General features: G+C 43.7%; 1 protein-coding gene across 1 annotated transcript; it reads left to right on the forward strand.

Moving 5' to 3' along the window:
• The first annotated feature begins 3,971 nt into the window (after positions 1 to 3,971).
• Positions 3,972 to 27,293, forward strand: DDX24 (DEAD-box helicase 24). The gene is made up of 9 exons (XM_044231329.1): positions 3,972 to 4,079; positions 5,268 to 5,984; positions 16,489 to 17,001; positions 18,059 to 18,212; positions 18,482 to 18,997; positions 21,318 to 21,393; positions 23,643 to 23,831; positions 25,123 to 25,252; positions 26,734 to 27,293. Exons 2-9 carry the CDS (start codon positions 5,273 to 5,275, stop codon positions 27,009 to 27,011), a joined length of 2,568 nt encoding a protein of 855 aa, XP_044087264.1. The 5' UTR covers positions 3,972 to 4,079; positions 5,268 to 5,272; the 3' UTR covers positions 27,012 to 27,293.
• The last annotated feature ends 315 nt before the right edge of the window (positions 27,294 to 27,608 follow it).

Raw genomic sequence — 27,608 nt, forward strand, 5'->3', positions numbered from 1 at the left:
CTTTCTCTACATCTTGGCCAACACCTGTCATTTCTTGACTTGTTAATTTTAGCCAGTCTGACCGGTGTGAGGTGGTATCTCTCTGTGGTTTTGAATTGTATTTCCCTGATGCCCAGTGAAGTGGAGTAGTTGGAAACAGTGTCTGTACTGCTGCTACACTCCTGACATCAGATGTGTGGGTTTTTCCATACCAAACACTGCTCTATTTCTCTGTGGGCAGCAACTTAGTGTCCTGCAATTTAACTCTATTCTGGTCCTAACTGCAGTAACCTCACAGGTTAAGGGCTCAGGCTCCTAAGACTGCCTCCCTTAGATGCTAATCCTAAGAAATGGGTCCCAGGTTACCCACAAGTTCTGTCCATCTTGGCTACACATTGGGGGTTCCCATGACCCCCTCCTTGGCTTGGATAACTGGCTAGAAAGGCTCACAGAACTTGGGAAAATTATTGATTTGACTATTACTGGTTAATTACAAAGGCTATTAAAGGGTACAAAAGAACAGTAGGATGAAAAGTTATATACGGTGAGGCCCTGAGCACGGAACTTCTTTCTGTCCTATGGTTTGGGTGTTCCCATGGATAGATGTGTTTGTTTGTTTTAAGATTTTATTTATTTATTTGAGAGAGAGCACAAGTCGGGTGAAGGGCAGAAGGAGAAGAAGACTTGCTGCTGAGCAGGGCACCTGATGTGGGACTCGATCCCAGGAGTCCAGGATCATGACCTGAGCCAAAGGCAGACACCCAACTGACTGAGCCACCCAGGTGCCCAGTAAGGAGGTATTCTTGTTTACTAAGCCGGAAGTCCTGAGAACCTCACATTTTAGGGACTTTACAGAGGCTTCCTCATGTCAGGATGATCAACTCAGACTTCTGTCCTTTTCCCCTCTCTGGAGGGTGGGGCTTAACATTCCAAGCGTCTGGTGATGAGCCCCCACTGAGGGTCCCACTAAGAATCAACCCATTACAACAAAAGATGTTCCTGTCACCCAGGAAATTCCAATGGATTTAGGAGATCTGTGTAAGATACTCCAAATACTCAGCCTCTAACCACGAGTTCCTTCCTAAGCTCCAGAAACCACCAATCTGTTCTTCATCCTGTGATTTTGTCCTTTCATGTCCTACATGCCCTGTAGACAAGGGCTTTCTTCACTCAAAATAATACCCTTTAAATCTATCCAAGTTGTTTGTGCTACTAGTTCATTCCTTTCTATTGTTGAATAGACATACCATAGGTATTCCTCCCGGCTTTATTGAGATATAATTAGCATACAACTTTTTGTAAGCTTAAGGTGTACAACATAATGACTTAATATATGTATATATCCACATACCACAGTTTAACCATCCACCTACCGTAGGACATTTTGGTTGTTTCCAGCTTGGGGACATTACAAAAAAAGCTGCTATGAACTAGGAACAGATGCCATAGGACAAAGTCAGCCTTTGTCATCACTTCTGGTGCCAGGTTCAACTACACAAATGGGCAGAGGTATCAACCCTCAGGCTAAGGTCAATGGCTTTCTCATTCATTCATTCAACAAACACTTATGACTCACTACATCATCTAGACACTGACTAAGCATGTTAGGGAATACCCCCATAAATCTGAGGGCAATTCTTTGAGGAACTTGTAATCTAGGAGAACTAAGACAAGAAAGTAAATCTCCCAGTATAATGCAGAGCAGAAAGTGCTATACTCCATAGAGGACACTCTGGGAATCCTGAAGAAGGAGATGCTTGCTGAAATAAATTATTTTAAGTCCAAATTATACTTTATTTAACCTCAGCCACAAGTTGTAAGTTCTGCAAGGAAATGCTCTCTCAGCCTCTTCAATTTTGATCCTTTCAGACCTAGAACTAGATATTAAGCTAAGTGGCATGTAACTTGTTTGGAGACAATTTCCTTGTCAGGTCTAATACTCTCTAAGAAACCTGCTTTGGAGAGCAAGGAAACTGAGCTCTTACTGTTTTCTTTCCCATCTTTGTGCCTCCACTAAAACTGACTCAGAAAGAATGCCATTTTAAAATTTCATCTGTAGGGGCGCCTGGGTGGCTCAGTGGGTTAAACCTCTGCCTTTGGCTCCGGTCATGATCTCACGGTCCTGGAATTGAGTCCCGCATCAGGCTCTCTGCTCAGCAGGGAGACTGCTTTCCCGCTCTCTCTGCCTGCCTCTCTGCCTACTTGTGATCTCTCTGTCAAATAAATAAATAAAATCTTAAAAAAAGAAAAATCTTTAAAAAAATAAAATAAAATAACATAAAATTTCATCTGTAATAATTAGGGGGAAAACACCCCCTCATGAAAAATAGTAGTGAGTAAACAAAAACACCATTTAATCTGATGTCAAAATTTCCATCTCACATGCAAATTTGTAACTTCCCCCTTTTCCCCAGTTTAGGTCTGATCCGGGCTCTGAAACACAGAGTTGGGAAGAGGGGACGTAATCTGCTCTTCACGTCTCTTTCGTCTACTTCCTCTCCATATGGCTGCTTTCAACTACACAAAACCATCAGAGATAAAGGGGCGAGAAGCTATTTTAACTTAGTGCTGTCTGCAAATCTTTCTTGGCTGTCCAACAGAGTTGTCTCCTCCAACATGGGGGATATCCAAACAAAAGCTATTCTTTTCTCTCCTAGAATGCTGTGGTGGTTAACTTTATGTGTTCACTGTGCGTGGAAATTTGGTCAAACATTATTCTAGACGTTTCTGTGAAGGTTTTTTTTGGGATGAGATGAACATTTAAATCTGTGGACTCTGAATAAAGCTGATTACCTTCCACAGTATGGGGAGGACCCATTCAACCAGTTGAAGGCTTTAATAAAACAAAGACTGACATCCTCTGAGCAAGAAGGGAGTCCACCAGCTGACTGCCTTTGGACTCCTCCCTGAGTCTTCAGCCTACTGGCCTACCTCATCTAAGTTTGGATATGTCAAGTCTCCACAATCATTTGTGAGCCAATTTCTTAAGACAAATTTCTCTCTCTGCATACACATATCCTGTTGTCTCTGTTGTTTGGAGAATCCTAATACAGATGCTTTTGCCAGTTTTTCAGAAACCTTCACTGAGAATCTTCACCATGCCCCATTACGACCCTAAGTACCTCTGCAGGGGTCCTATTTCTAGTAGGTTTCTGCCGAGGACCCTTTTGTCACCAAACAGCCCTGTTAGGCAAGGTTCTGTCAGGACTAATGCTGCAATCCTCCAACTAGGCCAGAGGGGACAGAAACCCTGTCCTTCCACGTAGGGACGTGCAGCCCTTCCTCCTCACTCTACCATCCGGACAGCTTCAGTGTCTGGTCATCAGACTTCTTCAGACACTACTTGGGCACAGGTTTTATGCACCCAGGCCCTTGGGGACACACTGGCAAGTTCTGTCCCATGTTGGCTCCAAAGCAGGGTGGGGAAGCTAACTTGACCGAAACTTTAGAAATGGCTTTAGGACTTCTCAAGGTCACCAGCCAGACAGCATATGGGAAAGGTTTCCCAGGTGGTGTGGTGACGCCCACATTGAAAAGGCGACTGTCTACTGTGAAGGTGATTTCTCTGCATATAACAAAGGAACCAGTTCAGTTTGACAGTGAAAACGTGAGCTTTGGAGTAAGGTGGATCTAGCCTGACCTCACCCATCAGTGAGCAATAGGTGAGGCATGAAAAAAACAGCGAAAACAGCACCTGTGATACTGGCTGGTTGGGTTGTAAATTAGATGCTAAAACATTTGCAAGGTTCCCAGGCACCCAGTAGGTACTTCATTCGCGGACAGCCACCGCACTAAAACTAGACCAAGAACAGAAGGAAACGCGTTCCGGTGCACCAGCGGGCACTGAGCGGGAACGCGGCACCGCGGGTTCACCAGCTCCACCCGGTCCCTAAGCCCTGCGGAGGAGTACCGCCGCAGCGGCGGCGAATCACGCGGCGGCGTTTAGATGGGGGCGGGACTTCCTATCTCAGGGGCGCGCGCGTGCGTGAATGCGAGCCCCGCCCCGGAACTGCGGTCGACGCTGCAGCTGAGAGACTTCAGAGGAGGTGTGCGCGGCGGTTGGCCGGCGTGTGAGGGGGCCGTGACGGCGTCTCCATGCGGTGAGTACGGGAGCCGGAGCGGGGCTGGGGCCGGCCCCCGGGGCTGGCGTGGTGGGCCTGTGCAGGACATTGGCCTCAGTTCTCCGGTCCAGAGAGGACGGCTGGGGGCCCCTGCTGTGGGCGTCCAGGCCCGGTGGCGTCGGCCTCTCAGCGTCGAGCGCCCGTTAGGCCCCAGGCGAGGCGCGGCTCTGGGTCTCTCGCCCCCGGTGTCTGACCACCCGCGCTGCGGTGGAAGCGGGTGGTTTGCCGTGGTGGTGGAGCCGGGGCCGGGGGTGAAGCCCCTTTGCGAGCTGACGTGCAGAGCCGGTGAGGCGCCATGCCCAGCGGGTTCTGAAGTGCGTCACCTTTTCGCGTCGGTGTAACGACCCCCTGGGACAGATACCTTCATCATCCCCATTTACAGGCGAGGAGACAGGGGTTCACAGGCTCAGACGTCCGCCACGGACGCGGAGTCGGTCCACATTTGAACAACCACGTTTTACTTTGGGGCTTCCCTCCGGGACCTGTTATTTTCCCTAGTCTTTCTGGAAAGGGAGACTGCGGATGGAGTGCCACTCAAACGTCTCTGTTGAAATGTGTGTTAAATCGCTCAAAATGTGACGAAAAAGCTGGATGGGCCAAGGCCAGAATGGTGAGATAGGCGTTTGCCTTCTTGGGTCAAGGCTTGAGCCCTTGCAGTAAAGCTGGCCCCCTAACCCCCACCCCCAAACCAAAAAGAAAAAACAACAACAGCAACACCCCTTCGCATTCTTAATTCGGCCTTCAAAATGACTTGTGTATGGCAGGCTTCATGCTCCATGCTTTACATAATTTTATTTCTTTGCACAAAACATTTTGTGCCTGAGATATTATTGGGACCCTCTCCCTTGTTTAAAAGATGAGAGCACTGCAGTTCAGGGGGGATTAAACACCACTGTCCAGTGACACCCAAGCAGTAAGTGTTGGGTCTGGAATCCCAACCAGATCTAGCTCATGTGTCTGTGCCCTTCCATGCCCCGTGTACCCTCTGTTCCAGGCCAAGCGGCCTACTCTGTTGGTATATTTCTTCTCTTTGATCTTCAGGGTCTCTGTGTCCTCACTTCTTTGCAGGACCGGATACTGTAGGCTGCTTAGAAAATATTTGTTGCCTCAGACCTTGTGCTCTTCAGTTGCCAACCTAATGGAACGCTTCTCTCCTTTTCTTTTCAGCAACCATGAAGTTGAAGGAGACAAAATCAAAGCCAAAGGCACCAAGCTTTGGCAGATTTCAGACAAAGGGAATCAAAGTTGTGGGAAAATGGAAGCAGGTGGAGATTGACCCAAATATGTTTGCAGATGGACAGATGGATGACTTGGTGTGCTTTGAGGAACTGACAGATTACCAGTTGGTCTCCCCTGCCAAGAATTCCTCCAGCCTCTTCTCAAAGGAGGAGCCCAAGAAGAGAAAGGCACAAAGTGTTTCAGGAAAGGAAGAAGGAGAGTCCAGCTCCTCAAAGAAAAGGATGAAGTTGAAGAAGAATAAAGACATGGAAACTGAAGGAATCAGTGCCCAGGAAGAGTTTGAAGTCAAAGATGCTGAACCAGAGCCTCAGGGAGATGGCACAGTTTGTCCTGATCCACAGGTAGAGGAGATGGTATCAGAAAGCTCAACCCAGACTGTTCCAAAAAAGAAAAAAAAGAAAGGGAAAAAAAAATTGGAGCCTTCCCAGGGTAGTACTCCAAAAGTGCCCAAGAAAGCAAAGACATGGGTGCCTGAAATGCATGACCAGAAGGCAGATGTAACAGCATGGAAAGATCTATTTGTACCCAAGCCAGTTCTCCGAGCACTCAGCTTTCTGGGCTTCTCTGCACCCACACCAATCCAAGCTCTCACATTGGCACCTGCCATCCGTGACAAACTGGACATCCTTGGGGCTGCTGAGACAGGTAAGGGCGTCCTTAGCTGGCCGGGGTAAGATTGCTTTTGGGTTGACCTTGTGGCTGCTAACAGGTTGGATGGCTTGGGAAGAGGGGAATTTGGGAACCAAACCACAAATGCATTGTTGAATGAAGGTGTTTAGAAGTCATCCAGCTCTGAGTTGAGATCTGCTACTTGATGATTGGTACCCTGGACAGGTCGCTTTATCTCACTGACACCCATAGGTGCTGTTATAAAATGAAGAAAACATCAGTGCTTACTACTGTTTTTTCCCCTTCTTTATGGGTTAAATGTAAATGCTACAGTAAAGTTTACACAGTACATTGCAAGTGATTTGCAAATGGTAGTTTTTTGCTGTTCTTGAGCCTTCCTAAATGACTCAGAGGGGTAAAGTAGGACTAAGATGAACCCTCTAAAGAGGTACATCTTCACTAATTCTCAGGAGTTGTCCAAAGATAAAAGGGCTGCTTTGGGAATTGCTGAGTTTATCATTATTGGAAGGGTTTGAGTGTGTGGTAGGTAACCATTAGGTGGATTTTGTAGGAAGATGTTGGCATGAGGTGACTCTTGGGACTAGGCATTATTTAAAGTTCTCTCATTCCCTGGGCCATCTTAAGACTTTGTGAAATAATGCCAGGTTGACTTGACCTCAGTAGTTTAAGTTACTGATTGGAGTGAGGAGCTTGTACTGCCTCGTACTAAAATCCAACTAGACCAGCAGTAACCAGTAGAAATATGTATATAATGTGAGCCATGTAAGGATTTTAAATTTTCTAGGAGCCATATTTTAAAAAGGTAAGAAGAATAGGTAAAAGTTAATTTTAACGCTGTATTTAATCAGTTTATAAAAATTTCAATATTTAATTAAAATTATTGAGATATTTTACATTCTTATTTTTATACTAAGTTTTCAAAATCTGACATGTGTTTTGAATTTGCAGCACATCAATTTAGAGTAACCACATTTGAAGTGCTTGATAGCCATCCATACATGGCTCGTGACTGTTAGATTATATGAGATAGAAGTAGACGATCTAGACACTATGTGCCTTGGGTTTCTAGAAAGGGTGATCAGGAAAATACAGGTGAGATCCTGTAGAAGAATCACGTAGATGGAAGAGTAAGGAAGCCTCGGGAGTGGAAGTAATAATAGTAAGTTAGAACATTTTCTTCGCATTTAAAATCTGTCATGCGCTGTATTAAGTACATCATATTGATGAACTCAGTCCTCAAAATCACTCTGAAATAGGTTGCATTATTATTATTATTATCTTACTCATGAGGAAACACAGCCTCACAGACAACAGTATCCCTAAAACAGCAGCTGAAAAGTGGTAGTGCCTGGATTCTAGACTAGGTCTGTGTGCTATTAAGCATTCTGCTTCATTGCTTTGGTTTGTGCAGAGGCCTGGAAGTGGGTTTCTGGAAACAGAGCCAAGGTTGTATGAGCCACTGTGGCTAGAACCTGACATTTGGATTCATGCCACTGCTCCTTTCAGGCTATCCCAGTGGAATGCTGTGAATCTGCAGATCCAAGACTCACAAAGACTTTGGGGCAGGGGACAAGCTGCCACTCCCATACAGATAATGAATATTTCCATCAGCCCCAAAAGATGCTTTGAGCCCCTTTTGAAGTCTCTCTTGGGTCCTGCTCCTTGTTCATCCCCAAGGCAACTTCTGATATGCTTTCTATTACTTTGGATTAATTTTCATTTTCCAGCATTTTATATAACGGAATTATACACTAGGTAGGTACTTTTGAGAGGGGTTGGGTGTTTGGCTCTTTCACCCAGCATGCTTTGAGATTCAACCATGTTACTGCAAGTACCAGTAGTTCATTCCTTTTTATTGATAGTTAATATTCCAGTGTATGGATATAATACAGTTTGTTTATTCATCTGTTGATGGATATTTTTGTTCTTTATAGTTTTTGGCTATACAAATAAAACTGTTCATAGGAACAGCTCCTGGCTCTGTTGGTTAAGCCTCTAACTCTTGATTTTAGCTCAGGTCATAATCTCCGTGCCCTGAGATTATCCTCCTGTCAGACTCTGCACTCAGCATGGAGTCTGCTTAAGATTCTCTCTCCCTTGGGGCACCTGGGTGGCTCAGTTGGTTGAGGGATCTGCCTTTGGCTCAAATCATGATCCTGGGGTTCTGGGATCGAGCCCCGCATTGGCTCCCTGCTTAGCAGAGGGCCTGCTTCTCCTGCTCCCTCTGCTGCTCCCCCTGCTTGTTCTCCCTCTCTGTCAAATCAATAAATAAATAGAATATTAAAAAAAAAAAAAAAAAGGCTTCTCTCTCCCTTTACTTCTCCCTCCCTGGTGCCTGTGCACATTGTTGCCCAGGACCTCTTTGTCTCTCTCCCTCCCTCTCTCCACCAATCTTTCTCTCCCACCCTGTCTCCCTTCCAAATAAATAAATAGATAAAATTTAAAAACAAAAAGTACTGTAAATATTGTTGTGTTAGTCTTTGTATGGGTATATGCCTCAGTTTCTTTTGGGTAAATACCTGTGGAATAGCTAAGTCTTAAGGTAAATGTAATTTTTTAGGAGTTTCCTAAAGTGATTATAGCATTTTACATACCCACACAGTTAGAGTTTGAATGGGTCTCTGTCCCTGCTGATAGTTGGTATGTTCAGTCTTCATTTTATTTTACTTATTTATTTGTTTGTTTATTTTTTATTTTTTTATTCATATATTTGACAGACCGAGATCCTAAGTAGGCAGAGAGGCAGGCAGGGGGAGGGGGTGGGGGGAGGGAAGCAGGCTCCCTGCTGAGCAGAGAGCCCTATGCTGGGCTCCATCCCAGGACGGTGGGATCATGACCTGAGCTGAAGGCAGAGGCTTTAACCCACTGAGCATCCAGGCGCCCCTTCAGTTTTATTTTAGACTTTTAAACTTTTAGCATGGTTTCCTTGTGGTTTTAATTGATATCTCCCTAATGACTCATTGAGCATCTTTTCAAGTGCCTATTTCTGTATTATTTGGTGGTGTCTTTTCAGTCCTCTTGCCCATTTTTTAATTGGGTTGTTATTTTCCTATTACTAAATTCATTATATATTCTAGGTATATCCCCTTTATCAGATACATGGTTTATGATTTTTTTCCTCCCAGTCTGTGGCTTGTCTTTTCATTTTCTTGACAGTCTTTCAAAAAATCAGAAGTTCTTTATTTTGATGAAGTTCAAATTATCACAGTCCTTTGTGCAGGTGTGCTTATCTACAAATCCTTTGCCTAGCCCAAGATCACAAAGATTTTCTCCATTGTTTTCTTCTAGAAGTGTTACTAGTTTTAGGTTGTATGTTTCAGTCTTTGATCTTTATTGGGCTTACTTTTGTTTACAGTGAGAAGTGTGGATCAGAGTTCCTTTTTATGCATACAGACATCCAGCACTGTTTGTTAAAAAAAAACAAAACAAAACAACAACAGCACAAAACTGTCCTTTCTCCACTGAATTGCCTTTGCATCTTTTTTTTTTCCAATTTATTTATTTTCAGAAAAACAGTATTCATTATTTTTTCACCACACCCAGTGCTCCATGCAAGCCGTGCCCTCTATAATACCCACCACCTGGTACCCCAACCTCCCACCCCTCCGTGCCTTTGCATCTTTTTTGAAAATCAGTGACTATATAGGTGTGGTTCTGTTTCTGGAGTCTTTTTTTTTCCTCTTTGATCTACTTGTCTTTTTATATCAAAACTTCACTGTCTTGGATATTGCAGCTTTATTTTTTTAAAGATTTTATTTATTTATTTGACAGACAAAGATCACAAGTAGGAAGAGAGGCAGGCAGAGAGAGAGAGAAGGAAGCAGACTCCCTGCTGAGCAGAGAGCCCGATGTGGGGCTCGATCCCAGGACCCTGGGATCATGACCCGAGCTGAAGACAGAGGCTTAACCCACTGAGCCACCCAGGCATCGATATTGCACCTTTAGAATAAATTTAAAATCAGGTAGAGTAAGTCCTCTTTGTTCTTTGTAAAGTTACTTTGTGCCTGGGTGGCTCAGTGGGTTAAGCCTCTGCTTTCAGCCCAGGTCATGATCTTGGTGTCCTAGGATCAAGTCCCGCATTGGGCTCTCTGCTCCGCAGAGAGCCTGCTTCCCTTCCTCTCTCTCTCTGCCTGCCTCTCTGCCTACTTGTGATCTCTCTCTGTTAAATAAATAAAATCTTTGGGGGAAAAAAAAGTTATTTTGGGTATTCTAGGTCCTTTATGTTTCCATTTGAATTTTGGCTATTCTAGGTCCTTTATGTTTCCATTTGAATTTTAAAATCAACTTGTCAGTTTCTACAAAAAGCCAGATAGTATTTGGATTGAGACTGCTTTGATTATAAAGCAAACTGAGGACAGATGACATCTGGATAATACAGAATCTTCCCATGATTGTAGTATATCTCCCTTTTTTTAGGTCTTTAATTTTTTTAGCAGTGTTTTGTAGTTTATACTGTATACACATTTGTTATTAGATTTATCCTTAAATATTTCGTATTTTTGATGCTACTGTAAATGGCAACTTAAATTTTTCTAGTTCAGATTGTTGCTAAATAAAAATAGAAATATGAAGACTTGTACATTGACTTTGCGGCCTGCAACTTGGTACCATCAAGTCATTTTTTTGCTTGTTTGTTCTAAGATTTTTATTCATTTATTTTAGAGAGAGAGAGAAAGAGTGCACACAGGGGGAGGGGCAGAAGGAGAGAGAGAATTCCAGGCCCACTCTCCACTGAGCGTAGAGCCCGACACAGGTCTTGATCTCACAGCCCTGAAATCATGACCCACACCAAAATCGAGAGTCAGATGCTTAACTGACTGAACCATCCATATGCCCCCCATCCCCCACACACTCCCATGAAGTAGTTTCTTAAAGATTGTATCAGGTTTTATATAGTTATCATCCAGTCCACATGCTTCTTGTTTATTTTTATCTTTTTTTTTTTTTTTAAAGATTTTATTTATTTATCAGAGAGAGAGGGAGAGAGCGAGCACAGGCAGGCAGAGAGAGAAGCAGGCTCCCTGCTGAGCAAGGAGCCCGATGCGGGACTCGATCCCAGGACGCCAGGATCATGACCTGAGCCGAAGGCAGCTGCCCAACCAACCGAGCCACCCAGGCGTCCCTTATTGCAGTAAAACCTCCAATACAATTTTGAATTGAAGTGGTAGAGTGGACACCATTATTTTGTTCCCGATCTTTGGGGGACAATACTGTTTTTCATCATTAAGTATGATGTTAGGTCTAGGTTTTTCATAGTTGGGCCTTTATCAGATTGAGGAAATTCTCTTCAGTTCCTAGTTTGCTGAACATTTTTATCAGAAATGGTGGTTTCTGAAATGCTTTTTATGCATTTATTAAGGTTTTTCATTTAGCATCTGTTGATTATGGTGAATTACACTGATTCTGAAATACTAAACTAAACTTACATTCCTGGGATAAACCAAATTTGGTTACAGTGCTATTATTCCATTTATATATTGGATTTGATTTATTAAAGTTTTGTTGATAATTTTTGAATTTCTATTTATGGGATAGTGGTTTGTAGTTTTCTAGTAATGTCTTTGGTTTTTGGAATGAGAGTAATGCAGGCCTTGGAATGACTTTGAAGTATTCTCTTCAGTTTTCTGAAAGAGTTTGTATAGAATTGGTATTTTTTTCTTCCTTAAATATTTGGTAGATTTCATCTGTGCTTGGATACACTTTGCTTTGTAGGGTGGGTTTTAACTTACAGATTTAATTGCTTCAATGTATTAGAAGTATTTGTGTCACTTATTTTTTTCTTGATTGATAGGTTACTTTGCAATTCCATAAGATTTTATTCTATGTGTTTTGAAGCTCTGTTATATTTAGGTATATAAATGTTTAGGACTGTTACATTCTCTAAATGAATTTATTCCTTTCATTATGAAATGGCCTTCTTTATCCCCAAAGTACTCTTTTTTCTAAAATCTTCTCAATCTGATACTAATGTATCTTTTTTAGCTTTATTTTGATTAATATTAGCATGGTGTGTTTTGCATACTTATTTTTTTAAGATTATTTTTAAGTAATTTTTACACCCAGCATGGGGCTCAAATTTACAACCCCAAGATCAAAAGTCACATGCTCTGTCAACTGAGCCAGCTAGATGCCCCTCATACTTGTACTTTGAACATGAATAGGTTAAAAGGTTAACATGCATTTTAGGTGGGTTTCTTGGAGCTTCTCAGTTGGTGAACCCATCCTTGTGCTGGGAGGGTGGTATACCCCCCGTTCCACAGGGACAGAAGCCTTTGGAACCCTTCCAAACCTTGCTTTATGTACCTCTTCATCTGGCTTTCCATCTGTATCCTTTATCATATACTTTATTTTAAACAGACTTTTAAGGGTAAAAAATGGCATTCTTGTAGAGAGCATGTGTTGGGTCTTGGTGTTTAATCATTGTGACAGTCTGTCTTTTATTTGTTGAGGTCATACACATTTAATGTGGTTATTGATAATGGTTAAGTTGTAATCTGTTATTTTGTTATTTGCTATACTCTTTCTCCTTTCAACTTCTTTTAGACTGATTATTTTTTGTGATGGCATTTTATATCCTTTATTGATCTTATTAGTTGTAACTGTTGTTACATTTATATACCTAAATCTTTTTTGGTTGCTTTTGGGTTCATAGTATATATCTTTAATGTGATATAATCTATCTTCGAGTAATAATATATTGTTTTTATATAGTACAAGAATCTTACAAGACTGTATTTCCTTTTCTCCTTTACATTGTGCTTTTTGTTTTACACTTTATATGTGTTAGAAACCCAAAATACACATTTGACAAAGTACAACATCCTCTCTTGATTAAAACTCCTAATAGTTTAGGGATAGAGGGCACATACCTCAATATCATAAAAGCCATCTATGAAAAGCCCACAGCAGATATCATCCTCAATGGGAAAAAACTGAGAGCTTTTCCCTGGGGTCAGGAATACTGCAGGGATGTCCACTGTCAACACTGCTATTCATCATAGTACCAGAAGTCCTAGGTTCAGCAATCAGACAAAAAGAAATAAAAGGCATCCACATCAGCAAAGAAGAAGTCAAGCTCTCACTCTTTGCAGGTGATACGATACTTTATGTGGAAAACCCAAAGACTTTGTCCCAAAACTGCTAGAACTCCTATAGGAATTCAGTCAAGTGTCAGGATATAAAATCAGTGCACAGAAAACAGTTGCATTTCTATACACCAACAGCAAGACAGAAGAAAGAGAAATTGAGGAGTCGATCCCATTTACAGTTGCACCCAAAACTGTAAGATACCTAGGAATAAATCTAACCAAAGAGGCAAAGAATCTGTACTCAGAAAACTATAGAATACTCATGATAGAAATGGAGGAAGACACAGAGAAATGGAAAAACATTCCATGCTCATGGACTGGTTGAACAAATATTGTGAAAATCTACAACAAATGTTGTGAAAATCTAGAGCAAGCTACACATTTAATGTAATCCCTATCAAAATACCATCAGCTTTTTTTCACAGAAATGGAACAAATAATCCTATAATTTGTGTGGAACTAGAAAAGACCTGAATAGCCAGAGGAATGTTGAAAAAGAAAAGCAAAGCTGGTGACATCACAGTTTCGGCCTTCAAGCTCCATTAAAAAGCTGTAATCATCAAAACAGTATGGCACTGACACAAAAGCAGACACACAGATCAGTGGAACAGAATAGAGAGCCCAGAAATGGACCCTCAACTCTATGGTCAGCTAATCTTCGACAAAGCAGGAAGAAATGTCCTATGGTAAAAAGAGTTTCTTCAACAAATGGTGTTGGGAAACTTGGACAGCCACATGCAGAAGAATGAAACTAGACCATTTCCTTATAGCACATATACAAATAGACTCAAAATGGACAAAAGACCTCAATGTGAGACAGGAATCCATCAAAATCCTTGAGAATACAAGCAGCAACCCCTTCGACTTCAGTAACAGCAACTTCTTCCTAGACACATTGCCAAAGGCAAGGGAAGCAAAGGCAACATGAACTGGGACTTCATCAAGATAAAAAACTTAAACAGCAAAGGAAACAAAACCAAAAGACAACCGACAGAATGGAAGAAGATATTTGCAAGTGACATATCAGATAAAGGTCTAGTATCCAAAATCTGTAAAGAACTTATGATAATCAATACCCCCCCAAAAAAATAATAATCCAATCAAGAAATGGGCAGAATGGGATGCCTGGGTGGGTCAGTCATTAAGTATCTGCCTTCAGGTCAGGTCACGATGCCAGGGTCCTGGAATTGCGGCCCTCATCAGGCTCCCTGCTCAGCTGGAGGCCAGCTTCTCCCTATCCCACTCCCCTTGCTTGGGTTCCCCCTCTCACTCTCTCTCTGTCCAATAAAAAAATCTTTTTTAAAAAAGTGGGCAGAAGACACGAACAGACATTTCTGCAAAGAAGACATCCATATGGCCAACAGACACTTGAAAAAGTTCTCAACATCACTCAGCATTAGGAAAATACAAATCAAAACCACAGTGAGATACCACCTCACAGCAGTCAGAATGACTAAAATCAAGACGTCAGGAAACGACAGATGTTGGTGGGAATGCACACTGGTGCAGCCACTCTGGAAAACAGTACGGAGGTTCCTCAAAAAGTTGAAAACAGAGCTACCCTATGACCCAGCAATTGCACTACTGGGTATTTACCCCAAAGATAGGTATTGGTCCAAAGGGGCATCTGCACCCAGTGCACCCCAGTGTTTATAGCAGCAATGTCCACAATAACCAAACTATGGAAAGAGCCTAGATGTCCATCCACAGATGAATAGATAAAGAAGATTCAGTGGACCATTAGGCAGCCATCAAAAAACAGGTATCTTGCCATTTGTAATGATGTGGATGGAACTAGAGGGTGTTATGCTAAGCAAAATAAGTCAATCAGAGAAAGAAGGTTACCATATGACCTCACTAATATGTGGACTTTGGGAAGGCAGAGGACCATAGGGGAAGAGAGGAAAAAATGAAGCAGGATGAAACCAGAGAGGGAGACAAACCACAAGAGACTCCCATCTCAGGATACAAACTGAGGGTTGCTGGAGAGGAGGTGGGCAGGAAGGATAAAGAGGCTGGGTGATGGACATTGGAGAAGGTATGTGCTATGGTGATTGCTGTGAATTTTTAAGACTGATGAATCACAGCTGTACCCCTGAAACAAATAATACATTGTATGTTAATAATAAATTTTTTAAAATCCAAAATACATTTTTATGTTTAATAATTTTTAGTTTAAACTTAAATAATAAGTTTAAGAAAAATCTTTCATATTTACCCATGTTACCATGACTGTTTCTGGTAGTCTTTATTTGTGCAGATCCACAATTTCATCCGGTAGCATCTTTTGCATGGAAGACTCCTTTAGTACTTCTTGTAGTTCAGGTTTGCTGATGGATAAATTATTCAGCTTTTGGGTGCCTAAATGTCTTTATTTTGCATTTGTTTTGAAAGGAATTTTTGCTAAGTAGACAGTTGAAGGTTGTCTTTTTTTTTTTTTTTCAGGTCTTCAAATGAAGATATAATACTGTCTTCTAGCTTTGATGGTTTTTGATAAAAAGTACTGTTTTATCTAAAGTGTTAAGGGTCTGTTTTGATTTCTTTTTTTCCTTATGCTTATTTTTTTGTGGGCTTTTTTTTTTTTTTGAACTGAGATCTCATTTTCCTTTGAAGATTATTTGTGAGAATTCTTCTTCTTAATAGGTTTTAAAAAAAGAAGTTTTTATTTGAGAGCGAGCAAGAGATCAAATTGGGGAAGAAGCAGGGGGAGAGGGAGAGAGAAGATCCCTTGAGCGGACCCTGTGCTGACTTGGGGCTCAATCCCATGAACCAGGCCAAAACCAAGAGTCAAGATGCTCAACAGACTGAGCCACCCAGGTGCCCTTTGTGAGAATTCTTTGAGGCCTATGATAAAGGTTTCTTCCTCCAGAGATCACTTACTTGCTTTTGTTGAGGACGTAACTTTGGAACTACTATAAATTCTCAACTTGAACTGTTTTGTTTGTTTGTATTAACCGCCCAGAAGATGTGAATTTGGACTTCATATGCATTCAAAGATCAGTTTGAAAATGTTCAAGCATAGATAAAATTGTGCTAATTTTAGGTTTTCTTAAAAACTAAGAAAATTATCCTCTACTCCCATCTTCTCCACCTAGGAAATTAGAGATTTCCGTTACCTATACTAATGTGGTAGTGTATGTTACAGCAATGACAAAACACACAAAACTTGTCTATTTCTAGAGTTTCAGAGCTTGGATTTTGTGTGTAGTTCATATTGGTGACATCAGGCCTCAGTGCTTGTCTGCTAGACTTTTTCTCAAGCTCTTAAAGAGTTTAGGAGCTTTGGGTTGTTTGGGGTAGCACTTGGCTATATTCTTTATATTCTTTACCCAGAATAAGGGCCCCTTATTCTGGGTAAAGAAAGAAGCCCAAACAGAAAGTATACATATTTATTGATTCACACTGTTTTTGTTTTTTGTTTTACTTCTAAGGAAGTGGAAAAACTCTTGCCTTTGCCATTCCAATGATCCATGCGGTGCTCCAGTGGCAGATGAAGAAGAAGCCTGCTCCGGCTCCAAGTGACACAGGAGCAGTACCTGGTGAGACTAGAACTGAGGCGACAACTGAGTCTGGAGTTCCGCCTGATGAGATTGGAGATCAGGGCGAAGTCCTGCCCAGTGAAGCTGGAGTGAAGGCTACAGCACCACCCAGCAAGGTCAAGTCTGGAGCTACTGTCCCTGACCAGGTGCTGCCCTTTTGTGATGGTGATGCTGGTGAAGGACCTTCTTCTCTGGTCAGGGAGAAGGCCATCCCCAAACAGGATGAAGACAAAGAGGAAAAGCTTGATGAAGAGGAGACTGGAAGGTTGAAGCAAGAGTTGGATGGCAAAATTGCCACCTGTAAAGCACATCCAAAGCGCCCTCTGCTTGGGCTGGTTCTGACTCCCACTAGGGAGCTTGCTGTCCAGGTCAAGCAACACATTGATGCTTTGGCCAAGTTTACAGGTGAGGTTTAATTGCATTTAATAAATACTTCTGAGAGGATCTTAGAACCTGGGGTGGCAAAAGTGAACAAGCTATGGCTCCTGCCCTCTAGGGGAAATCTCTCTCACCTGCCAGAGAATTAAGTCTTACAGAAAATTGTTTGAGTTAACACTTTCTCAGTTCTCCCAAGGATGGTGCATAGCTGATACCACTTGAGATGCATAGGAAGTTAGTTTATTGGATATGGTGGATGCTTAAGGCAGGGGTTGGCAAAGTACTTCTTTTTGTAAATAAAGTGTAGCCTCACCCATTTGTTAATAACATAGTGTCTGTGGCTGCTTTTGCACTACCAAGGTAGAATGAAGTAAAGTTAGTAGTTGTGATAGATTTAGCTCACAAGGCCAAAATGCTTACTATTGACCTTTAAGAAAGTGTATGCCAACCTCTGCCTTGGGGTACTAGAACTTACTCTCTCAGGGAATTCCTTTCGGGAAGGGCTGCACAATGAGAATTTTGTCTTTATAATAAAAGCAACAGTTACTTACCAAGCTTCTGCTGTATGCCGGGCGTTTTGCTAAGCACTTTGCTGACATGATCCTGTGTTTTCTTTCTACATTGGATACCTTGAGAATCTGTTCTCCATCAGAGAACGGAACAGACATTAGGCATTAGAGGAGGTTCATCTTAATTCTCATTGAAGGGGATGGGCAGGGCCTTCTAGGGAGGTGTTGTCACAGCTGCAGAGTGAGCTCATTCCCAGCACTCTGGTGCAGTATTGCTTAGTTTTCCTGGAACTTTGGGTAAACATGCCTGGGTTCAAATCCATCTCTTCTGTTGATAAAGGGGAAGGAGTAAGAAGAAATGAGGTTGGGGAAGTAGGCAAGGCCCAGATCTAGGAGTAGTGCAGAGAATCAGCCTAGGCCCACTTTTTTAGCATTCCACTCTCCCCCACCCCCACAAAGGGGAGCTGTCCTGGTGATTGATTGCCTTTGCCAATCTGGGGATGCCTGTCCTAGTCGTGGCAGAAAATACACAGCCAAACTGGATAACAGGGTCTTTTATATTCTGTGTGTCGTAGGAATTAAAACTGCTATTTTGGTTGGTGGAATGTCAGCGCAGAAACAGCAGAGGATGCTAAACCGCCAGCCAGAGATTGTGGTTGCCACTCCGGGCCGGCTGTGGGAGCTAATTAAAGAAAAGCACCCTCATATGAGCAACCTTAGGCAGCTCAGGTAAGTGACAGTACTTCCCCTTTCCCTTTCACTCCCTTTTCTGTTGTGGGCCTGAGGTAGCAACGTAGCGTACGCACTACCTTCTCCCTGTCACTAAGTGCCATGGTGTGGTACCAGCTGGACTTTGGCCTCTAGAAAGCTGGGCATGAGGGGATGGAGTCCTGGTGGTGGTGATGTGTGTATGTCTTTGTATGTTGGGGGTGGAGCTGGTAGTCAAGTGTGCTGTGGAAATGACTCCTCAGGTTATGTGGGTCTCTCTGCATCTGCAGGTGCCTGGTGGTCGATGAGGCTGATCGGATGGTTGAGAAAGGCCACTTTGCTGAACTCTCTCAGCTGCTAGAGATGCTCAGTGACTCCCAGTACAACCCAAAGAGACAGACGCTTATTTTTTCTGCCACACTGACCCTGGTACATCAAGCTCCTGCTCGAATCCTTCATAAGAAGCATATAAAGAAAATTGACAAAACTGCCAAACTTGACCTCCTCGTGCAGAAGATTGGCATGAGGGGCAAGCCCAAAGTCATTGACCTGACCAGAAATGAGGCCACAGTGGAGACACTGACAGAGACCAAGATTCATTGTGAGACGGATGAGAAAGACTTATATCTGTATTACTTCCTGATGCAGTATCCAGGCCGCACCTTAGTGTTTGCCAACAGTATCTCCTGTATCAAACGCCTCTCTGGGCTCCTCAAAGTCCTGGATATCATGCCACTGACCCTGCATGCCTGCATGCACCAGAAGCAGAGGCTCAGAAACCTGGAGCAGTTTGCCCGTCTGGAAGAGTAAGTCAGGCCTGTACCCAGAGCCCAGTTTCTAGTCATTAGATCAAGGTTGCCAGGATGGGGAGATGATGGGAAGCTGCCTTCTGACATGGAGGCCTTATCAGTAGATGGTAGCCCTTTTTTGCACATCATGAGCAGGCATTTGGTTGCTGATAATGCCCAACAGAAACTCTCTTAATAATGAGTAACGGTGACAATAATACATGTTAACAATAGAGTAAGTATCATGTTGACATTTTAGATACGTTATCACGTTCATTCAGTTCTAGCATCTTTGAGAGGAAACAGAATAGATTTATTATTAAGAACACAGACTGGAACCAGACTGCTTGAGATTAAGACCTTGGCTGTGCCACTTCTAGCTGGCCAAATTACATCAGTGTGTTCCATTTTGCTCATAATTAGTGTAATAGAATGATTGTAGAAGCTGATTAAGAGGGTTAGTTAGGAAGATTAAGGGAATTTATACATATAAAGCATTTAGAACAAATGTTTAGCCCACAGTAGGTACTTGCTAAATGTTTTAATACCATGTAGCATATATTGTCATTATTCTCATTTCATAAGAGTAAGATCTAGAAAAGCTAATCAGCTTGCCCAAGATTTCTTAGCCTGAAAATGACAGAGCGCCCTCGGCCTCAGACCAGTCAGACCCAGAGCTCTTGCTTTGTCCTACTATGCTGCCACTGTGCATCTCCTTTTGGGCACAGTGATGCTCACCAGTGTGCATATTGTCAGGATATGGAAAAATTGAGGTCAAATGTAGATTGACTTTTGCCCTGTGTTTTGTAATCACAATTACAGAGTGATTAATTTCTGAACAAATGTCTGGTTTACCTCCCTTGGAATAGTGCTAGGTAGAAGTTAGTGGTTTATATGGTGTCTAAATGGCGGTGTTTGTCTAATTGGATGGGGGACCCCAAATGTGGGGCAACAATCCGGTAGAAGCCAAGGCGCTGGCATTGAAAGAATTCACCTGAGGCAGAACAAAGGAGATGGAAGTTTATTGAATATACCACAAGGGAGTGGGCAAGCAGGACAGCAGAGGAGAGGCTTTCTGCAGTGAGGCAGTGCATGGGGCTCTTTCTAAAGGGGGAAGATGAGGAATTATGGCCATGTACGGAATTCTCCCTTTTTTGGTAACTGCCTAGTTGTAAGTAGCCTATTGGTCAATTAGGGCCTGTGGGTATTTTGAGGTGGGTTCCCTTATGGGTCTGTCTATATTCAGCCAGGTGGTAGCTGTGGGCCCTTTCTTTCTACATTGCATTCCTCAAGTCTGTTTGCCTGCAAATGGCCTCTACATTTTATTCATTCAGGAGATGGGAAACTATGGCCCATCGGCTAAATCAAGTAGTTTTATTGGAAGACAGTAAGACCCATTTATGTATTGTCTGTGGCTACTTTTGCAGTAGCAGAGTTGAGTAGTTTCAACAGAAACTTACCACCTGCAAAGCCCAAAATAATTTATGGTCTGGCCCTTTATAGAAAAAGTTACTGCTTTTGACTTAGAGCAGTAGTTGAATATTTTACAAACTTGCATTTGCATCATTCTTCAGCCCTACCTCAGAACTACAGGGAGCAGGGATTCTGAAGAGCCCAGAATCTCAAGTTTTTAAGACACAGATCAGGTGCTTTTGACTTTTCTTGAACTACACATACATTAAGAAATTTATGAGTGTTTACTGGAAACCAGGAGCCATTGTAGGTAATAGAACGGTGAGTAATGCAAAGTCCTTGCTGTTACAGGGTTTACGTTCCAGTGGAGGGAGATCATAAATTGAAAAGCAAGTAATGTAGTTTGTCAAGTGGTGCTGAGTGCTGAGGAGTGAAGTTGTGCAGGGAGTTGTGCAAAAGCGGGGTCAGGGAGGTTTCCCTGAGAGGCAGGGGTTACAGCAGAGTGTGGACAAAGCAAGGAAACATGAATGTCTGAGGAAGCCTTGTAGGGCCTGTGGTGTAGCAAGTGCAGAAGCTTAGAGGCCAGAGCATGTTTGACAAATTGGAAAGAAAGCGAGGATGTCTGTGACTGGAGGGAAGTGAGTGGGAGGGTGATAGAAAATGAGGTCACTGATGTAGAATACGTATGGCCTCGCTTAATTTACTGGTGGTGGTCTTTTATTACTGGCAGAGGGTGGCTGGTTGACTGTGGCCAGTGAGACCCAGCTTTGGATCCTGGCTCCACAAGTGAATAGACATGTTTGTGCCTTGGGAAGTTAATCTCTCTGAGCCTCAGTTGCTTCATCTGGCATACTCAAGAGGTGGTAAGAATCTGATTAATGATAGCTGTTAGTTATTATTAATGACCTTCGTCTCTCTACCACAGTTGTGTCCTCCTGGCAACAGATGTCGCAGCTCGGGGCCTGGATATTCCTAAAGTCCAGCATGTCATCCATTACCAGGTAGGGGCATTAGGGAATTTGTTGCATCGAATGGGGGATTTTTCAAGCAAATGTTTGGGTAGGGAGGACTGGGAGGGAGAAGAATTATTAGTCCCAAGGCCTCATGCCGCAGAGTACCACTGGCATCTGGTGACTGACTGGCTGCTGCCACATTTGGAACATTCATGAGGTTTATTCTCAGAAAACCTCTTAGCACTTCTGATTATCACTTAGCTCCTCTGTCTTTGATTTGGAAAAACTAATGGATGTTGCAGGTTAGAGTCTTATTTTCTTCCATGGAATGGGCATAGTAGCATGTAAACTGGTTGCCATGGTGTAGAGAAGTAGAAGAGTGTTGTGGTTAGGACCTGCCTGGGCTTAAATCGCAGCTGTGTAACCTTGAGCAAGCTGTTTAGTCTCTTTCTGCCTCAGTGTTTTTGTTAAATGGAAGTTAACACCGTATCTACTTTGTTAAGTTTTTATTAAGGTAGAGTAAGTTATTTCTGAAGAGTTTAGAAAGAGCCAGGGTATACCCTGAGCACTTACTGAATGTTAGCTGCTGTTGATGCTGACATTAATATTAGTGCATGCCCCTGATAAGTTCTAGCGTACAGTAGTGCTTAGGAGCTTAGGCTTCGGAGCCACCCTCGCAGGGTTCAGATGCTTGTGGTCTGCTTCAGAGTTACTTGCTAGCTTTGGGCCCATTACTTATTATCTCTGGTTTCAGTGTCATTGTAAACTGGGAGTGATGATGCTGCCTAACCCTTGGGGTTACTGTGAGAATTAAATGAACTCCTGCTGATGAAACCCCTAGCACAGTGTTATTATTTCATCTTTCTAATCTCTCATGCTTTAAAAATCTTTCAGGGTGTAAGGGCGCTGCCCGGGCAGCTCAGTCAGTTGGACATCCAATTCTTGGTTTTGGCTCAGGTCATGATCTTTTGGGTCATGAGGTCAAGCCCAGTGTGGGGCCCTGAGCTCAGTGGGGAGTCTGCTTGAGGATTCTCTCCCTCTACCCCACCCCCCAAGCACACTCTCTCTCTCCAATAAATCAATCTTCAAAAAAATCTTCCAGGGTACCAGTTCAGTTAGCAAATCTTTCTTCCTCCTCTTTTTGGGGAAGAGGCCGGACCAGTCTTCGTGGGAGATATCCACATGAACAAAATACAGTCTTAGCCCCTGAGAAGTATCAGACCAACTAAAGGAGATGAGATGACCACAGCCATCATTTAAGGCAGAAGATGTTAGGAAGTTGCAAAATATAATGGGAGAGAGTGGTAACTTCTAGTTTGGGAGGTTGGAAAGGGCTTTCTAAAAGATGCTTTGCATTTAAGGATGGGGAGGATCTGGGCATTTAGAGTTGGAAGGGAAGGAGGAGGGAATGTGGAAGTGGGCAGTTGGCTGCAGTGGGGGATTATGTGGGGAGAAGAAAGTGAAAAATGGCCAATAGACCGCATTTCTAGCACCATTATGAACAGTTAAGTGCTTAGAGCTGTGTTGGAAGTGGTTGTGTTCACCTGGGCTCAGTGGAAAAGACTGTTCTTGGTTGGCATGTGCCGCGGGTGCAGGGGAGGGAGGGATTGTCGCACCCGTGCATAATATATCCAGCATATCTTAGAGTAGAAGCAGTGGAGCCTAGGGATTAGCGTGGTCTTTGCAGCTGGACTGCTTCAGGTCAGATCTTGGCTCCGCTATTTAGTTCCTCAACCTAGGGGGAATTGCTTAACATCTCTTGTATGTCCGTTTCCTTGTCCATAATGTGGATAATCATGAAAGCACTTCGTGTTACAAATATTTGGGAGGAAAAAGTGGGATAGTACACGTAGAGTGCTTGGAATTGCCTGGCCCATTGTAATCACTCAGTAAATGTTCGTTGTAATTACCATGCTCAGTCATTCATGTTGAGTTAATGAGAATCAGTGGAGTTGCTTTAGTTAGAGTGGGAATTACAGTCAGAGCTTTGACTCACGAAGGTTGGAGTGGCAGCTTCCGGGCTGGGTCAAGCAGAATGGGAAAGACTAGAGATGAAATAAGTGATTGTCACTATTCTTCTGAACAGTGTTCTTCGGACACCTGAAACTAGGGCAGAGGGCACGGGAGGGCAGATGCTGCACAGTGAATGGGCTGAAGAATTAGGACTGAGGGAAAAGGGCTGGATCTGTCCACAGTGTTAGAGAGGTTTCTAGCTGCCTAACTCAGGGAAGCTGGTCCTGAGGGGAAGAATACTGTTGGGTGATAACCGTGCGTTGATGTCCTGGTTACTCTGGCAGGTCCCTCGCACCTCAGAGATCTATGTCCACCGCAGTGGTCGAACGGCTCGTGCCACCAATGAAGGCCTCAGCCTGATGCTGATTGGGCCTGAGGATGTGATCAACTTTAAGAAGATTTACAAAACCCTCAAGAAAGATGAGGACATCCCACTGTTTCCTGTGCAGACAAAGTACATGGACGCGGTCAAGGTAAAAGGAAAAGTTAAAAATCTAGTACTCATGAGGGAAGGGATCATGCTGTGCCTTCAGACCTGCTGTGAGGTTCTGGCAGTAGGACCCTTGGAAATTAAGGGTTCTGCCAACAGCTAAATAGGGGGATTTGTTTTAAAAAAAAGTGGTTGGGGAGGGAGAAAAAAAAATGGAGGGAATGGGGGCACTGTAGGTGGTAGAAGGGAGACAGGTGAGTGGTCAGAAACACGAGGAATTTCCTCTTGAGCCCTTTCTTCACTGCCTACCCCTGGAGCCTCCAGTACCACCATCTCCCTCCACTGGACAAGGACATTGTGGCTGCCTGGACATCAGTGGTTGTAGGGAAGTAAGGTCAGCTTGTCTGCTGAGGCAGATACTAAAGCTTTGTCACATCCCTGAAGCAAATGGCAGTAATTCTACCGTTGGGGTTTTGTTTTAACTCAGCAAGCATTCAGTGAGTAGCTGCTGCCGACTGTGGGCCACCATGTGTCGGGTACCAAAGCCAGGTGGGTTTTCCTCCAGAGAGGTCCACTGGCTTGTGAGGGAGGCTGAGCCCATGCTGAATTTCAGGTACAAACAGAGCACCATGGGACTGGTGGGGATTATGCTTCTATTGGTAGGAGGCAAGGTTTCCTCCAAGCCTCCTGCATATGGAGAGGTGGAAAGGAGATGGAATTCCAGGAAATGAGGGAGCAGAAGCATGGAACAGGTCAAGGACTCCTGGCTCCTCTGACTGGAAAGGAGTATTAGCCATGCGGGAAAATATGATGAGAGAGGAGCTTGGAAGGATGGAGAGGACAGAGAATTCCCGTTAGTAAGGAGTGTTGGTAGGTACTCTTCGCTTGTCATGGCTCCTTTCCCCCACACTACAGTATCTCATCCATTTTACCCGTGTTTCCGTTCATTGCGGTCTGACCCCAGCACCCTTGAGCAGGAGAGTTGAAATGTTTTTGGCAAGGACAACATGGAAGGAGAAGGAAGGTGGTTCTGTGAGTTTGTGGTCCCTGTGATCAGTCACAGTGTGGCTCTAACTTGGGGCTGTTGGGGTGTGTCAGGGTCCCAACTCGGCTATGGTAGCTATCTGTGGTGTCTAGGGAAGAGTTCTCTTCGGACACCTGTAAATTGGCGTCCAACCGAGGTGGGCTTCCCACAGGTGGGGCTCTTCAGGTTTATCATTTGGAAAGCTGGCTCTTGTGATTTCGTTTGTATACGCTCATGTAATGGTTGCTCTCACTGCTTTTATTCCGAGGCCTGAGCACTGTCAAATGAATACTCTATGCCCTTCCCCCAGGAACGAATCCATTTAGCTCGACAGATTGAGAAGGCCGAATATCGGAACTTCCAGGCTTGTCTGCACAACTCTTGGATTGAACAGGCAGCAGCTGCCCTTGAGATTGAGCTGGAAGAAGAGATGTATAAGGGTGAGTGGGCTGGATTCCGGGACTTGAAGAATACATTCAGCATTTTTCATTTGTTTTTTCCTTTCAACTTTTATCCTATTGGAACTTCGCCACTACCATAGGTCCTGTTAAAATCAGCAGGAAGCCTTTTCCTTTGCGACAGGCCTTACTCTCAGATGAGGCTACCATCTTTGACCTTTGTTGCCTCTGTCTTATTTGTCAGGAGCTTCAGCTGCTTCCCTCATGTGGAAAGGTAGTGACATCAGGGGTAGGCTGTGTGGCCAGTGCTGGTCCATCCACTTAACTGGCTGTGTGATGAGGTCAAGCTCCTTAATCTCGCTTTTATACCTAGGCTGTCATGTATAAGATGCAGATCATAATGTTCCTGCCTCATGGGGTTATTGCAAAAGATGGCTTGAATTGATGTATATAAAGTGCCTTATCAGTACCTGGCAAATGGAAGGATTTGATACATTTTAAGTTATTATTTATGATCATTATTGTTTCTACTACACCAGTCATCATCTCATCTGACTTCTATGGTCTCATGACATGAACAGAGCAGGAATTATCATTCTTTTACATATGGAAACAAGAGGTTCATGGAAGAGAAACTGTTTGTGCAGGGAAATAGCTCCATTACCAGGCCTTTACTGAGACCTGACTCTGAACCTGGGCAAGAGCCTAGGGATTCAGGGATGAATCACTGTGGTCCCTGCTCGAGGAAGGCTCTTGAATCTAAAAAGTGGTGGAACCAGATCTTGAACTGATACCAGAGTGGATCCAGTATTCTTTCCATCCCACAGGTGGGCAGCCCACCTAAGGTGTTGGCATCTCAGTGCCAAAGCCAACAAATTCAGAAGCTGACAAGCTGTCTGCTTAGTATGGAAGCTGGGAACCAGACCAGTGGGTGTGGTGACGATGAGCTGTTCCCCCTGATAGCTCAAGCTTGGGGCTTGAGCTCTGCTCCCTGAGGACCGGTTGGCTTGGGGCCCTTTGGCTGTGCCCACCTCTACAGGTGCAGTCACAGTGCTGGTGGGGAGGGATAGGAGAGCTGGGCTACCAGATGGTGTTCACAGTCTCCCGGGGTCTTTGTACCTGTCAAGTCACATACCCCAACTAGCAAGTAGCAGTTGGTGGGTCATAAGAAGAAAACCGATCTTCCAGTCAGGAGCCTTGGATTCTAATCTGTTTGACAGCAACTAACTAACTAACTAACAGCTAGTTAGTTAGCTCTGTGACCGTCAGCAAGTGCCCTTGAGTAAAATGGGAGGTCATTCCTGTGTTAGAGGCTTTTTTTTTGAGGAATGAAGGACATAATGGCCCTGAGTATCCCTCCCCAGCTATGTTAGAAGTTAGCCAATACTAGCTTCTCTAGAGAACTTTTGAACCTTGATTCCTCAAGAGTTCCAGAACATTTTCCATCGCAAGTATCCATCAAGGGAAACAAAAAGTTTCCACAAATTATAGCGAATATGGTCTGTTCTGTATTGTGTCTTAAGGAAGAAAAACTGACCAACAAGAAGAGCGTAGGAGACAAAAGCAGATGAAAGTCCTGAAGAAGGAGCTGCGCCATTTACTCTCCCAGCCCTTGTTCAAAGAGGACCTGAAAACAAAGTATCCAACTCAGTCTGGCAAGCTGCCCACGCTCATGGCTACCCCAAGAAATGGTGAGTCTGCTTTGAGCTGCCTCGCCAAACAGAAGAAGAAGAAGAAGAAGAAGCCGCCGCCAAAAGAGCAGCAGCAGGAACAACCTCAGCCAAGTACAAGTGCAGATTAACTAGATTAACTGCCCTCCAGGTCAGTCTGTCAGTGACTGCATATTCTTTCTCTTCTCTGGTTTTGTGGATAATCTTCCCACTTTGCCTTTCATGCCACTGTCAACCCCGGTTACAAAAATCCTCTTCCATACCAGCCCCCATTGCGAGAGAGACCTCATGCACATTTGTGTTTTGGAGAAAGAATTCTGCGCAGCAGCTTATATCTTTCTGTATTCCAGTGTGTGTAGGCTTCTTGTATGTTCAGCTTGTTTTTGTTAATTAAAAATAGAAGCAGTGTGTTATCCAGAGTTTTTAGCCAGATATAGCTGTCCTATCCTCTGGTGGCAGGTTGCACAGGGGTTGCACGTAGGGTACATCTCATCCCATTGGATAGTGGGGATGGAGCTTTGGGTCTTTGCCTGTGCTCTGCTTTTCTCCACGGCACTCCACTCCACTAAAAGCTCTTTAGCTCTCTGCCATTCACATTCTCTTGTCTGAGCCCCGCTGCTGGGTGGGTAGGGAAGAGGTTGCCGTCCTTGGGTTCAAGAGAACACCGGCTTCCTTAACATCAGAGCTGTCTGTGGGGAAGCCAGTAACAGTGTGCAGAGTCTGGCATT

Source organism: Neovison vison, chromosome 13, assembly GCF_020171115.1.
Source record: "Neovison vison isolate M4711 chromosome 13, ASM_NN_V1, whole genome shotgun sequence".
Taxonomy (NCBI): Eukaryota; Metazoa; Chordata; class Mammalia; order Carnivora; family Mustelidae; genus Neogale; species Neogale vison.

Excerpts from the sequence above, each read along its gene's own strand:
- DDX24 (XM_044231329.1), top strand. The coding sequence starts at position 5,273 with ATGAAGTTGAAGGAGACAAAATCAAAGCCAAAGGCACCAAGCTTTGGC. Across the intron at positions 23,832-25,122 it reads AGTACATGGACGCGGTCAAG|GAACGAATCCATTTAGCTCG; the intron begins GTAAAAGGAAAA and ends CCCTTCCCCCAG. Across the intron at positions 25,253-26,733 it reads GGAAGAAGAGATGTATAAGG|GAAGAAAAACTGACCAACAA; the intron begins GTGAGTGGGCTG and ends TTGTGTCTTAAG.